A 13,418-nucleotide genomic window follows, 5' to 3' on the forward strand; every position below is an offset into this window, starting at 1 on the left:
AATTTTCAAGACATACCTCAACTTTTACTATTATAAATGTAGTACACAGCATTTATCATCTGCATGACCAAATTGATTCCAAAATCTGTAAAACTATTTATAGAAGAAAAAGATTAGACAGAAGAAAGTATGCTGAGAGAGCATATTATGGATGTGATGTACTATATTAGTACTTAAGTGCTATTTCACTGTTAATATTAGTTTATGTCAAATAAAATAATCATAACGAATTTAATTGAAAAATTATATTCACGGGCTGAGTATAATTACATAATAGAAATAATTATTTATTCACGACATAATAACGCTGCAATTATTGGCAGCAGATGCGAAATGTAAATTAGTTCCTCAGAGTTTTCTTAGGACCAATTATCCAATCGAACAATCTGTTTTGCAATCGCTGCCTTCTGAATGTGAGGAGAATTCTAAACACTTTGTCAATGTTGTAATTGATGGGCAATATTGTGTAGTATCAATTATTGACCAGCATGACCAATTCTTCAATCAGATATGACTGATATAAATCTCGATTGAATTAGATGGTCGAAGATGCCGCTGGAAAGGAATTACGGACATTTGGGAATCGGTTCAGGATTGCGATGATATATAATAAATTAAAAACACAAAACACGAACTGCACAATGTGATACAATACTGGATATTTTTGGTGGAGTATTACAATTCAGCAATGGCCTAAATAATGCGCACATTCATTCCGTCTCTTCACATTGTAATTCAGAGAACGCGTTCTTCTAAAGAGTATTGCCTAAGCAATCCCATCATGGATTTCTATTTCATTTCCATTTTAGGCTATTGTTAGACTCGCCCACGGAAATCCTTCTGTATAAAGTTGATTTACAAGTTCGTTCTTACAACTGATATAATCTCTTTAAACTGCAAGATCGAATTCTCAAGTATGGATCACCGGGTAACCGAGATTTTTCGAAGCTGCTATCAGAGCGATGAGGGAATCCAAGAATTCCAGCGATGAGGGGATAATTTGTTCCGCGGGGAGCAAGAAACCATAAGTTCCCTTGTCTCTTAATTCGATGCAATAAACAACCGGAGTATTAAACGTTCCTTTGACCCAATCTATGCTGTTGCCACTGTTGGTGTCTAGAATAAAAACAATAACAATAATAGCCAATCAGGTACAAAACAATGTATCATCGTTAGGGTCCCACATAGACTTACATAACACTTCAGCCGCTGATCCTACGACAAATGCAGTTCCATATTTTTTAGCGAACGCCGTAGCCGCTCTATTTCCCATATACATCTAACAATCAAATTATTTTAAATGATCATTTAATTGTAAAAGTATAAGCGATAAAGATAAAGTATCCATAAATCTTGACTCACTAAGTCATCGTAATTATTTGGTCGTTCCACCGAATAAGCGAATGGCGATAAAAACCACTGACCGTAGCTATGGATGCTCAGATATATGTAGAATTTATCGCTTACAGATGAAATATAATCGGCGAAAACCTTAACTTCCGGTTCAGAAAATGGTTCGGGCCCAGCGTAAGTTGAGCTGCATGGATTGCTGCTTGCCCCGGTGGCTACAATAACAGAGTTATCAATTATTCGTCTATTATTCATCCCCTGAGACATTATCACGACGAATAAGTCGAGTGAGGATCTCGAAATTCTTTGATGATTGTTGTCCTATTCTTTAGCCGTAATAAATTGCTGGGTTTATCAACAATTTCATGGAGAAAAATATACCCATCAGACTTCAATGAATTACCAATAAGATTTTATAATTACTTAGCCAATAATAGGCGAAGTTCCTGTTCGGATCGGCGCCATAACAGTCGTTTGCATATGGTTTTCTGGTCTTCCGCCACATCCGATTCTGGAAAAGAAAAAAATATTCGATTATAGCGAAACAATCGTACGAATACCTTTGAATATAATTCAATTGTCAAAACCCTTCACCGTGGTATGCGAATACTCGAAACCGTCAGGATTAGTAACTGGAAATATAAACCAATTGTGAGCTCTAGCGTGCAAGTTGAAGAGGGTGTTTGTTGTGGTTAAAATTTCATTAATCACGTAGGTGACCACAGCCGATGATATCCATTCGCGAGCGTGTTGCCCTAATAATTTTAATTTTCATTATCGAAATTCATTCGCGATTGAATTCAACTCGTTTTCCAAAAATAGTTGCTCGAACGAGATTCGAGGAAATGGAAAACTTATCACACCGTATTATACCTACCTCCTTCGATGAATATCCCGGGATTGTCTTCATCGAACGTAATCTTGATCCCCTTCACTAATCGACCCTCGTACGAATACCCAGCCTCTATCACCTCCACCCAATTTGGATAAGTCTCCGCTAACTCGTCGAGCCAATCGTAGATCTGAAATTTGAGGCAAACTCGATAATATCTAATTTTCTCGAACGAAGTTACCTTCGTTCGTTCCTTTTTCGCTTCCGTTATTCCGTGAATCGGAAATTCAGCCATCCACTTTACGGAATATCGTAATCGTTGTATCCTATACCGTATCTAGTCGGTGATAAGATGTCCAGTTTAACGACGAACCGGCTTCATTGTCACGTAGCAAACTACCCGGGGAATTCTTAACGTCCTCACTATCTATCAACGTTTGGACGTCGTTAATCAAAGTCTCGTACGATATGTTCGCTGATTGGAAAGCCGAGAAAATTTCACCCTCTTCTTCCGGTGACACCATTACGTCGATGGGGTAGTTCAGAGCGCCAGCCGAAGTCCAGAACAAAACCTAGATGCACCCAATCGATATCCGCAATTTATAAAAAAAATAAAAAAAAAAAAACGGTCGTAACAAGTATTTTCACCCTATAACCACTCTCACATCACTTACCTCGTCTCCTTCTCCGTTTTCGATATCTCGTAAAACATTGAGCTGTTCTTCGGATGTCGCTACAACTCTATAAACTTTATATCCATCGAAGCGTCGTTTATGGGCTCCTTCGGTACCTGACAAAGCAAACTCGGCGATGATCAGCAGCACGTAGAAAATTGAGGTGATCCTCATCTTGGAACCCGACATAAAAAAATACCGAAAACGAATACGATAAATTGTTTTCATAGACGGTCAGCTATCTGCACCAGACACCGAACACCTATCATAGGGCTCAATCAACACGCAACACAAACCAACAATATCATATAAGTACATAAGAGTATATCCCACTTGATTGGCTAACACCGTTTCAGGAATATACTGTTATCGTCTGGTGGATTTTAGGGATAAACTGAAGGTTTTATTTACGTGAATTATTTGGGAGCTCAAAAAGATAAGCGAAAATTGGTAGTCGCAGACGCTTTTGGCCTCCTGACGTAGCTCCAAGTTTTTACGCAGGAATAATGAATATCTTGTACGGAAAATCGAAATCGATCGAAACTTGTTCTTTGAAATTCAGTTCAACCGTTCTCAGCCGGTGAGTAAAATACGAGGAATAATAATATTGAGTTCGTCAAGAACATACATTGATTTGTGAGTTTGCAGATTATATATGTTCTTTACGCAAGTTTTTTATGTCTACGTGTAATGTGAATAAGCTAAAGACCGTTTCGTTCCCAGAATAGAACAATCCAACGTGATGTGATTGCAAAAAAAAAAATAACAGACAGAAAGTGAATGCATACTACACCCCAAGGAAATTGAAAACTCCGGACCGTAATATCGCAATTATTAAACTGGTCGTTCGGGCCACTGCTGATCATAATTAGATCGTAATATTCAATTCAAATATAATTCCAAGTTGAAGTTCGGAGAATCGATCGTCAAATCTGTGGACTCGAGTAAACTCACTTTTAGTTAGCGATCGAGATATTGGGCGTCCATTATAATCAAGCAACGAGACAAAGTTTCTATTAACAATTGACGACTTTATTACCTCAAATATTTGTTAACAAATTAAATAAAATCCAGTGCGACTGACTACAAGCGATAAATAAAGTTTATTTTGGTAAATAAAATATCTGCGGCTAAACTACGTTTGGTTGGGACCCCATTGATTGAATTTTGAACGGGTTATAACGGTTTATTTTTTCGTGTGAATTATGGGATAGCCAAGACGCCTCGTTTCCGTAATCATGACAACGAAACCATCGATAAATTCAAGTGCAGTGGGTACGATCTGGTCGGCGGGAAGAAGAAATCCGTAAGTTCCTTGATCTCTGAGTTCGAAACAAACGGATATGGGGGTTTTATGTACGTCCTTTACCCAATCTATGCTACCACCACTTGCCAAGTCTGAAAAAAAAACCAAACAATTGACGGTCGTTAGTAGAATCCTTGTCAAACGCTGTCTAACTCCATGAGTCCATTAATCGAGCTTACACATCACTTCGGTAATCGACCCCCATAAGTAATTTGTACCATATCTCCTTGCCAGAGCCTTGGCTGTTCTTTCACTGACCGTCATCTGCAGCAAAAAGTTCAAATCGAGGTACTATATTATTCCTGATTCTGATCGACGTCATCAATAACGCGGTAACTTACGGCTTCCTCGTAATTGTCCAGGTGATCATAGGTATAACCGTATGGCAGAAGAATTCGTTGACCATAACTGTGTAGACTTATATAAATGAAGAATTGATCGCTGACCGTTGTGATGTAGTCTGACAATGCCTTGGTCTCGGCTTCCGAAAATGATGTAGGGCCAGCGTACGTTTCGGAACAAGGATTGCTACTGGCTCCAACAGCTGTATAGGTCGATAATCGTGGACACATAAGACGAAAAAAGAAACTCTACATGTCATCAATATATCTCTATCACGTAAATAACATTTTGTAAGTCGCAATAATCACCCATCCAATAATTATCCCAGTTTCTGTTGGGGTCGGCACCAAAACAGCCAACTGAATACGGCTTCCTGGTCTTCCGCCACATCCGGTTCTGAAACAAATCGTTGGATCGGTCGAAAAGCGCCTTAATTTCTGGCCGCTCACTTTTCATGAAATTTCAAAGCCCACCGTGCTGCGGGTGTATTCGTAGCCGTCAGGATTAGTGTTTGGAAATATGAACCAGGTATGGGTTCGGTAAACTGATTTTAATCCCTCATTCTTCGTTGTTAAGATGTCGTTAACCAAGTAAATCGCGGTGGCTGTTGTTATCCATTCCCTGGCGTGGGTTCCTAAAAAATATTCGAGATTTCACCGCATCATAAAATTATACCCGTAGACCCGAATCTGCTCGTCAATGCGTTGTTTACTCATATGCATATCTCAGATAATCTATTGATTAGAATGTCATTACGATATCTTCGTACCTCCTTCGATGAATATTCCAGGATTACTTTCGCCGAAGGTAATTTTTATCCCTTTTATCGGTCGACCTTCGTAAGAATTTCCGGCAATGATTATTTCCACCCAATCGGGATAAGTCTCGGCCAATGCATCCAACCACTCATAGATCTGGGCATGGCATGTTAAATTAAAATCTCCAACACTACGCCATACATCGTATGATATAAAATGTGAATGAGCATCAATTGCTTTAACATAATTACCACATCTAACGGTTGATAAGCAGCGAAGTTGAGGGAAGAACTCCCGTTGACACGGTCCAACCGTCCCCCAATGTTGGAGCTTTTCGTGGATTGTTCATTATCAACCAGCATTTGCACGTCTTCTATGAAAGTCTCGTGAGATATCCCAGCAGTTTTGAACGCTGAGACAATTCCGGCCTCTTCTTCGGGCGATACCATAATATCGACGCGAGAATTGAGGGCGACCGCCGATGTCCAAAAAAGAACCTATTACACGCAGGTTGCAATTATAGTCGAGAAATCTCCTTATTTTCAAGCGATTTCCATCTGATGAGACTCACGCCATCCTTTGATTGTTCCTCGATATTCTTCAAAATATCCAACTGCTCCTCAGTTGTTGCAAACACTCCGTAGACTTTATGTCCATCGAAACGTTTTCTGTTATTGGCTTCGGTCACAGCAAAAATAACACCGACGAATAAAATCACCAAAACGGCGTTCATTTTTAACTCGACAATTCAAAGTATTCATTAAAAGATGTAGCTTAGCTCAGTCTGAGAAAGATATAAGGTGCGAGGAATCATTTGATATCAATAATTGATCGTCAATATCTTGTTTCATCACTGGGGTGATACGAAAAAAATAGATAACTTAGATAGAAGTCTTGCAAAGCTATAGATGCGAAGAATCACTTGCTATCAATTATTGATTGTCAATATTTTGTTTTATCACCGGGCTAATACCAAAAAAAAAATAGATAACTTATGCGTCGCTTCCATGCATGAAAGTTTAGTGAACACGCTACTCTGTCATTTATGGAATTCAGAAAATAATAAATTCTCCCAAATTTCTCAACATGGATGATGGATCGATGTTTTTTATCGGAGGTTCTGATCGAAAATAGTTTGTTTAGTCGACAGTACTGTTCGAATGGATGGACTGTTTTCAACTGTTATAACGTTAGCGACACTGGAAGAACTGTGAGGTTTGTGGAGAGAGGATGACAAATATGCTTGCAAGATGTCGAAGCAATAAACATGGAAAGCATTGGTCAATAAAAATATCGGTCCTTCGGGGCTGAAGTGAAAATTAGATGCTCGATGGGCAAAACTGACCAGATAGAGTTCACTACAACATTTGGCATCCAGATTCGAGGTTTTTCCGCCAAATGTTTGTGACCTTCGATAAACATATGTATTTTGTCATTATCCTACCTTTTTCCTAAGCCGCTACCTCTGGGTGTGCTACCCTCCACGCTGGAGATTTGCTAAAATTGTGCATTTCGGGTGTCGAAAAGATACGGAAGATTGTTTTTTTTTTTTTTTTTTTTTTTGTTTTATTCCCTTCAAGGACGTTTATGGTCAATTAACAGTTGGTGCAGTTCATCGATAAAAATTTCTCTCAAACAATAGGTTCATCTGCACGAGTGTGAATCACCGGATAGCCAAGAGTTCTGATTGCCCCGATCAAGGCGAAGAGACCATCGATGAATTCAAGTGCGGTTGGAATTATCTGTTCCGCCGGAAGTAAAAATCCGTAGGCTCCCTGATCTCTTAGTTCGTAACAGTAGACGAACGGGGTGTTATGGACTCCTTGCACGTAATCTATACTGGTACCGCTAGCATAATCTGAAGAAAAAAAAATTGTTCAATGGAATCCGAACTAAGATCTGTAAAACGATATCAGTCTTACATATAGTTTCGGCAGTCGCTCCCCAAACGTACTCAGTTCCATACCGTCTGGCGATAGCGTTTGCAGACTTTTCAGCCGCCCACATCTGTAAGAATTTTTTTTTGATTTTCGTATGAACACATTTCGTGCAAATGGAAAATTGGAGATTCACTCACAGACTCCTTGTAATTAGGTATATGAGCGGAGGTGTAACCATATGGCAACAGAATCAGCTGACTGTAGCTGTGTATGCTTAAGAAAATGTAAAATTCCTGACTGACGGAGGCGATGTAATCTGCCATTGCCTTGGCTTCTGGTTCCGAAAATGGTTCGGGACCAGCATAGCTCTCCGAGCAGGGATAGCTGCTCGCCCCACCGTTTTCTGTCAAAAATATTTCATATTCCAGCATTAACAATGATCACGAGATCATCCCTTCACAGTGACCAGTACGAATAGGTTTAATGATTACCCATCCAGTGATAATCCCAGTTTCTATTAGCATCGGCGCCGTAGCATATTCCGCTGTGTGGCTGTCTGGTCTTCCGCCACAGACGGTTCTGAAGCAAATCGAGAAGGTCGTCAGCTGTCGCCGCGTATGTTTGTAAAAATTACAAGAGCCTACCGTGGTGTGTGAAAACTCGTAGCCATCAGGATTGGAGTTTGGAAATATGAACCAGGTATGAGTCCGGTAAAATAATTTTGACTTCTCATTTGTTGACGTCAAGATTTCGTTTGCCAAGTAAGTCACTGTGGCTGGTGAAATCCATTCGCGGGCATGAATTCCTGGTATAACAGACGATAGATTGTTGTATCGCGGTACTCGATTTTGTTGTGCATCGCGACTCATAAATGATGTATGGGAGTGAGAAGGCTTTTTTCTTACCTCCTTTAACGAATATTCCAGGATTATTTTTATTGAAAGTAATTTTAATCCCTTTTATCAACCGGCCTTCGTATGATTTCCCGGCTACGACTACTTCCACCCATTGTGGATAAGTCTCAGCTAATTTATCAAGCCAATCATAAATCTGAAATATTTTGATACAAATTACGTACAAGAGCACTGATTGTGAATTCGAATTATCACTCACTTCTTCTAGCCGATGATATGCGGTCCAATTCAAGGTTCCGTTTCTTCCATTAACGCGTGATGAACGCCCTCCAATATTTGAACTTTCGTGATTCTCTTTATCAATCAGCACCTGTACGTCCTCGATCAAAGTATTCTGAGATAGACCGGACCTTTCGAAGACCGATAATATTTCAGTGTCCCGTTCCGGAGATACCATTATATCGATCTTGGTATTGAGACCGATTACGGGCGTCCAAAACAAGATCTGTACGTTCAGTGCATTTGGTAATCTGAATATTCATTTTTATTTTTTACATTTATTTGGATTTTTTGGACTTACACCTTCATCGGGCTGTGTCTCAATAGTCTGCAGTCGCTTTAACTGTTCCTCTGTCGTCGCGACCACCCTGTATACTTTGTGTCCATCGAAACGTTTATAGCCATTTTCAGCAATCGGCGAAGCAGTGATAAGTGAAAAAAGTGCCGAAGCGACGCTCAAAAGAACAATAACGCTCATCTCTTCGCGTGAGAATTGATACTTTCCGGGGCAATCTTCGGAAGATCGTTTTATACTTGGTATCATCAGTTATCTTGACACCAGATAACCACTACACAAATATCTTAACTATAACAATAGAAAAAGAATTACAATATCAACTCTCTTCTTATCTTGGATGTCGTGATCACGATGACTTTAGTTTCGGAAGCAATTCATTCTAGTAAATATCTGCCTTCAAAGAATTGTATATTGTTCATGGGATTGTGCACGCAATGATTGTGGATTATTGATAATATTAATGGTTTTGTTCTGAAACCTCGGTGCAATGTCCTGTGTAGAATTTTTTGTGATGTGACAAATAATAAAAAAAAAGTCTAGACTACGATGGTTCGTTAACATGATTGAGTACCTAATCCGGATAGTGATTGATGTTCGCCAACGCGATGCACCTCGCGTAGATTTCGTGGTTGATATACCTGCCGGACTTTGTAACAGTATTCTCCAGCTTATCTAGCGACGATCTAAAATAATCTTATTTTTTAAAATGTTCGCTGTAATTGCTTTATTGCATATTACGTAAATAGATAAACTGATGTCACAATTTTATCCTGAAATATTCTCATCAGATTATGGAGTTTTCTTAATTCATATTGGTAGACTGGAAAAGAATAAGGTTTGTACGCAATTTGTTCAGTTTAGTTTTTATTCGTAATTTTCAGACATTTATGACAAGAGGTAAATATCATTGTGGGTCGTTGATAAATTATTTCACCAAGCGAAGCTGGTGCCTTGACGCCTTTCTACACGTGACTTCGTTATAAGTAGCTCACGCGATTTTCCTGTAACAGAAAATAGTCAAACTATTAGTTGAATGACTGGATGAGTTTTTTCCAACGACAGGCTATTCTTGTGTTATTTATTGTCAGATAGAGCTAATATAATTGGTAAAATCATTCACGATAGATTCAGTGACTTTGTCTCATCATTCGATTTTTGAAGTTGACATTCAAAAATATAAAGTTAAAAGAGAACGCACAGAATACTTAATGTCGAAAAACATACCTCCTAGAATGATTAAGGCGATAGCAAGTCTAGTTATTTCTCCCATCTTTTGTACTCGGAATCTGTAAGTAATAAAAGGGAATATAATAAACGCTGAATGAAGAAGAAGACTCAAGAGATAGTATTCTTGTTTTTGATGTATCTCAGTGGTAGTGACGAAATGATTATTCATCATAAAATTATTTCAATCTATTAGTTTCAATGCATCATTGATAATCATTGGATTTCAAACAAATGACAATCTGGTAGGTCATAATCTGAACTCACCGAAATTTCAGTTCCAAATGCGGACTAGGACCAGACGAAGTGTTTCCTGAAATCGTGTTTGGTAAATTACTATTCAATCGACGGTAAATTTTAGCAAAGAATGAGGCATGTGATACAAAGTCAGATAGGAGCGAAAGACATATGCTGTAAATGAGTACATCAGTGTTGCTCAGTTGAACTATGGACTCATCACGTTATTAATCAATTATTTTTGTGTAAATGATTCAATGGTAATTCTCTGATTATTCTCTTGGATTCAACTTACTGAATATCGATAAGCCGAGAGCAGCTATTGTTTCTCAAATTCTGTCGAGTGCTGATGTGGGGTTGGATCATGCCATTCAATGATGAAGCCTTTCCTGAAATTATGGATATAATGAGTTAATCTTACTCAAACATAACAGTCTTTGCAATTTCAGAAACTATCGGATCAGATAGGAGCGAAAGACATATGCTGTAAATGAGTACATCAGTGTTGCTCAGTTGAACTATGGACTCATCACGTTATTAATCAATTATTTTTGTGTAAATGATTCAATGGTAATTCTCTGATTATTCTCTTGGATTCAACTTACTGAATATCGATAAGCCGAGAGCAGCTATTGTTTCTCAAATTCTATCGAGTGCTGATGTGGGGTTGGATCATGCCATTCAATGATGAAGCCTTTCCTGAAATTATGGATATAATGAGTTAATCTTACTCAAACATAACAGTGTGCAATTTCAGAAACTATCGGATCAGATAGGAGCGAAAGACATATGCTGTAAATGAGTACATCAGTGTTGCTCAGTTGAACTATGGACTCATCATTACAAGTATTCGATCATTCAATCGGTTATTTAGTAATGCACTGAATGATAAATGTCTTACCGAACAGGAAAATTATGAATTGCTCAAGGTTTCTTGAATTTAGCCTGCACAAAGATTCTGGGCACATCTATTTTTTCTTTCACGTTTATTGTTCGCCGTTGAACGTAGCTACAGGTCAACTCTTGGAACCCAGCCGAAACAAAAATATCTCGTACTTCTTCAATGGAGAAGTAGTAGCTTCTGTAATTTTTAAATGAATATGATTAATATTCCGATGTTTCAATCTTATTAAGAAAATTTATATATGTATGCTACTAATCAGATAGGAGCGAAAGACATTTGCTTATAATATGTGCATCAATGTTTTTCAGTTGAACTATGGTCACATCATGTTAATAATTTTACATATTTTGTAAGGAATAAAACAAGTTCTGTTATTTCAACTGAATCTCAGATATATGCAAATGTCATACCTAGTGCCATCTTGTCGTACATAGAAATTCTCGGATATTTTGTGACCTGGCTTAAATCTCAATTGCGCCATGTCGTAGAGTCCATAATCTCGAAATAGGATTGTTCCGCCGCTGCTCATCACCGCAAAGAGACGTTCAGCAACTCTGCAATATGAAACCAAAATTGTCAAGCACAAAATGCAACAATCCTAAACAGGGGTTTATTGAAAATAGTGATCAGATAGGAGCGAAAGATATTGCTAAATAAGTACATCAACGTTTTATGTCAGTTGAACTATGGACTCATCATGTACGTGTGAATACAACCTTTACACGTGACATGCAAATGAGATACACTTACCCTCGGAATTTATCTGGATGTATAGCAGACAGTACGAAAATCATTGTAGCTACATCGATGGGATGATTAACTATGGAAAAACAATCTGGAGCGGTAACATCTGCTTGAAATGCCATTATTTTTTCTGAGTCAAACAATTCATGATTCTGCAATGATAAAAAAAAAATGACGAATTACCACATTATTTTATACAAAATCTGGTATTTAATCTAAAGTAGCAATTTACCTTTACGAAATCTATGGCTCTGGGAGATAGATCACAAGCGTAAATTTTTTCAATTTTTAAGCCATCTTCTAGCAACGGATAGAAAAGATTCCCGACTCCACAGCCAACTTCTAGTAGAGTGCCATTGTTCACGCCACCGAGGTCCAACAATTCCTCAAATTCCCTCGTGGTCCAATGTCGGTCTTTGAAAAATCTAGTCTCATTCCGCTTGTAAAATAAATCCCAATGCTTTTTCGCTTCCTTTTCCAACTGTAGGGCTCGGTGCTCGGGTACCAAACGAGAATTCTGCTCGCGAATCCGGTTTATTTCATCCTCCGTTAGTTCCTTCGCCACGTGGCTTTCGCTTCTTACGCCGGCTTCCATTCCCGAGACTCAAATTCTTTAAGCGTATCCCATTTTAATGTATGGCAAAGATATTTATTTCAACGCGATCGATCATTGATCGAATATCGAGGTTTAGCCAGCTGTAAATTTCTGAACTATTATTCGCACGTGCAAATACTCGAAAAATTACCGACAACCCGACTCGTCGAGACCCCACTAGGAAATGAAAGAGAACGGAACAAACGGCTAGCTACCAGAAGGGAAACAGAACAGTCGACGATTGGCCAGTGGTAAACGAGTAGGGGGCTTCCGGTTCTGCGCGAGTTTCGCGCCTTCGCCGAAAGCTCGCAGAGTTTCGCGCCTTGGTTCAAAAGTCCGTCTGCTATTTGCATTAAATCACAATTTTCCACGCCCTGCTACGTCGCGTCTAACGATTCATTCGATAATTAGAATAAGGAAGAACTGTTTACATTTCAGGAAATTCGATTTGCTTGAAAATTGGAAAAGCAGCCGCTAACCAAATATTTAATTACGTAATCGCGACTCGGAGAAAGGGGAGCGATAATTTAATTGGATATTGTTCGCCGTTGCACCGTACTGATTTTTTGAATTATAATAAAGCGTAATACATTTTTCCGTACAAAACCCATTACCACTTTCAGGCGATGAGAAAATTAGATGGAATTTCAGCTCCTTTTTTCCCCTTGTCATTTATCGTTCAGCTATATAGCCTGGAGAACAAAAATTCGAATCGTTGCCCGGTACTACCCACGGTGCGAAATGGCGTACGGAAAATTCATACGTATGATAAACAATAAGAAAGACTCTTACGTTTTTTATGTTTCCTCAAGATTTGTTAATAACGTGAAATTAAGTAAAATAAGAAACATCCTGGGCGTTACTAATTACTTCGAAATACAAACGAAACGATAACCGGCGATGAAACAAAGTAATTAGGAGCCACGACTCAAATGTATAATTAGGGCATCTTCATTAGCAGCACATAACATTTATACATGCCCACACGCTTACTCGCTGCACTGCAGGTACGTTCAAAATAAATCCATCCACGAATTTATGACACAAGCTAAATTTCAGTCACGCTTAACCCATTTCAACACTGTGTCATCGGAAGGAAAACAAAGAATATATACGCGACACACACATGAACCATATATAT

At 38.6% G+C, this 13,418-nt stretch overlaps 2 protein-coding genes and 5 non-coding genes across 9 annotated transcripts; all 7 read right to left on the bottom strand.

The window, feature by feature from the left end:
- Nucleotides 1–837: 837 nt before the first annotated feature.
- On the bottom strand, nucleotides 838–8,834 carry LOC105690901. The gene is made up of 26 exons (XM_048660081.1): nucleotides 8,577–8,834; nucleotides 8,256–8,501; nucleotides 8,048–8,192; nucleotides 7,787–7,947; nucleotides 7,634–7,721; nucleotides 7,340–7,545; nucleotides 7,185–7,269; nucleotides 6,900–7,120; nucleotides 6,707–6,759; nucleotides 6,416–6,620; nucleotides 5,834–6,001; nucleotides 5,514–5,759; nucleotides 5,274–5,418; nucleotides 4,978–5,138; nucleotides 4,813–4,900; nucleotides 4,504–4,706; nucleotides 4,342–4,426; nucleotides 4,048–4,254; nucleotides 2,857–3,089; nucleotides 2,515–2,754; nucleotides 2,228–2,372; nucleotides 1,945–2,105; nucleotides 1,774–1,861; nucleotides 1,363–1,565; nucleotides 1,195–1,279; nucleotides 838–1,116 (listed from the first exon to the last, which is right to left on the bottom strand). Exons 1-26 carry the CDS (start codon nucleotides 8,817–8,819, stop codon nucleotides 911–913), a joined length of 4,317 nt encoding a protein of 1,438 aa, XP_048516038.1. The 5' UTR covers nucleotides 8,820–8,834; the 3' UTR covers nucleotides 838–910.
- Nucleotides 8,835–9,420: 586 nt separating this feature from the next.
- On the bottom strand, nucleotides 9,421–12,832 carry LOC105690918 (tRNA N(3)-methylcytidine methyltransferase METTL6). 3 transcript variants are annotated; one of them, XM_020855206.2, is made up of 9 exons: nucleotides 11,915–12,789; nucleotides 11,689–11,834; nucleotides 11,349–11,492; nucleotides 10,936–11,115; nucleotides 10,640–10,733; nucleotides 10,330–10,423; nucleotides 10,065–10,110; nucleotides 9,798–9,859; nucleotides 9,421–9,574 (listed from the first exon to the last, which is right to left on the bottom strand). In XM_020855206.2, exons 1-4 carry the CDS (start codon nucleotides 12,275–12,277, stop codon nucleotides 10,959–10,961), a joined length of 810 nt encoding a protein of 269 aa, XP_020710865.2. In that variant the 5' UTR covers nucleotides 12,278–12,789; the 3' UTR covers nucleotides 9,421–9,574; nucleotides 9,798–9,859; nucleotides 10,065–10,110; nucleotides 10,330–10,423; nucleotides 10,640–10,733; nucleotides 10,936–10,958. The 3 variants fall into 3 exon arrangements, with proteins under 3 accessions (XP_020710865.2, XP_048504842.1, XP_020710866.2); XM_048648885.1 differs by lacking the exon at nucleotides 10,640–10,733 and having other exon boundaries at nucleotides 11,915–12,832; XM_020855207.2 differs by lacking the exon at nucleotides 10,330–10,423 and having other exon boundaries at nucleotides 11,915–12,791.
- LOC112695019 lies at nucleotides 10,176–10,265 on the bottom strand. Its single transcript, XR_003150304.2, has one exon. It is a non-coding gene; the product is annotated as a small nucleolar RNA snR60/Z15/Z230/Z193/J17 (small nucleolar RNA).
- LOC112695020 lies at nucleotides 10,485–10,574 on the bottom strand. Its single transcript, XR_003150305.2, has one exon. It is a non-coding gene; the product is annotated as a small nucleolar RNA snR60/Z15/Z230/Z193/J17 (small nucleolar RNA).
- LOC112695018 lies at nucleotides 10,795–10,883 on the bottom strand. Its single transcript, XR_003150303.2, has one exon. It is a non-coding gene; the product is annotated as a small nucleolar RNA snR60/Z15/Z230/Z193/J17 (small nucleolar RNA).
- On the bottom strand, nucleotides 11,186–11,275 carry LOC112695017. Its single transcript, XR_003150302.1, has one exon. It is a non-coding gene; the product is annotated as a small nucleolar RNA snR60/Z15/Z230/Z193/J17 (small nucleolar RNA).
- Nucleotides 11,557–11,645, bottom strand: LOC112695021. Its single transcript, XR_003150306.1, has one exon. It is a non-coding gene; the product is annotated as a small nucleolar RNA snR60/Z15/Z230/Z193/J17 (small nucleolar RNA).
- Nucleotides 12,833–13,418: the final 586 nt, after the last annotated feature.

This window comes from Athalia rosae, chromosome 1, assembly GCF_917208135.1.
Source record: "Athalia rosae chromosome 1, iyAthRosa1.1, whole genome shotgun sequence".
NCBI classification, from domain to species: Eukaryota; Metazoa; Arthropoda; class Insecta; order Hymenoptera; family Athaliidae; genus Athalia; species Athalia rosae.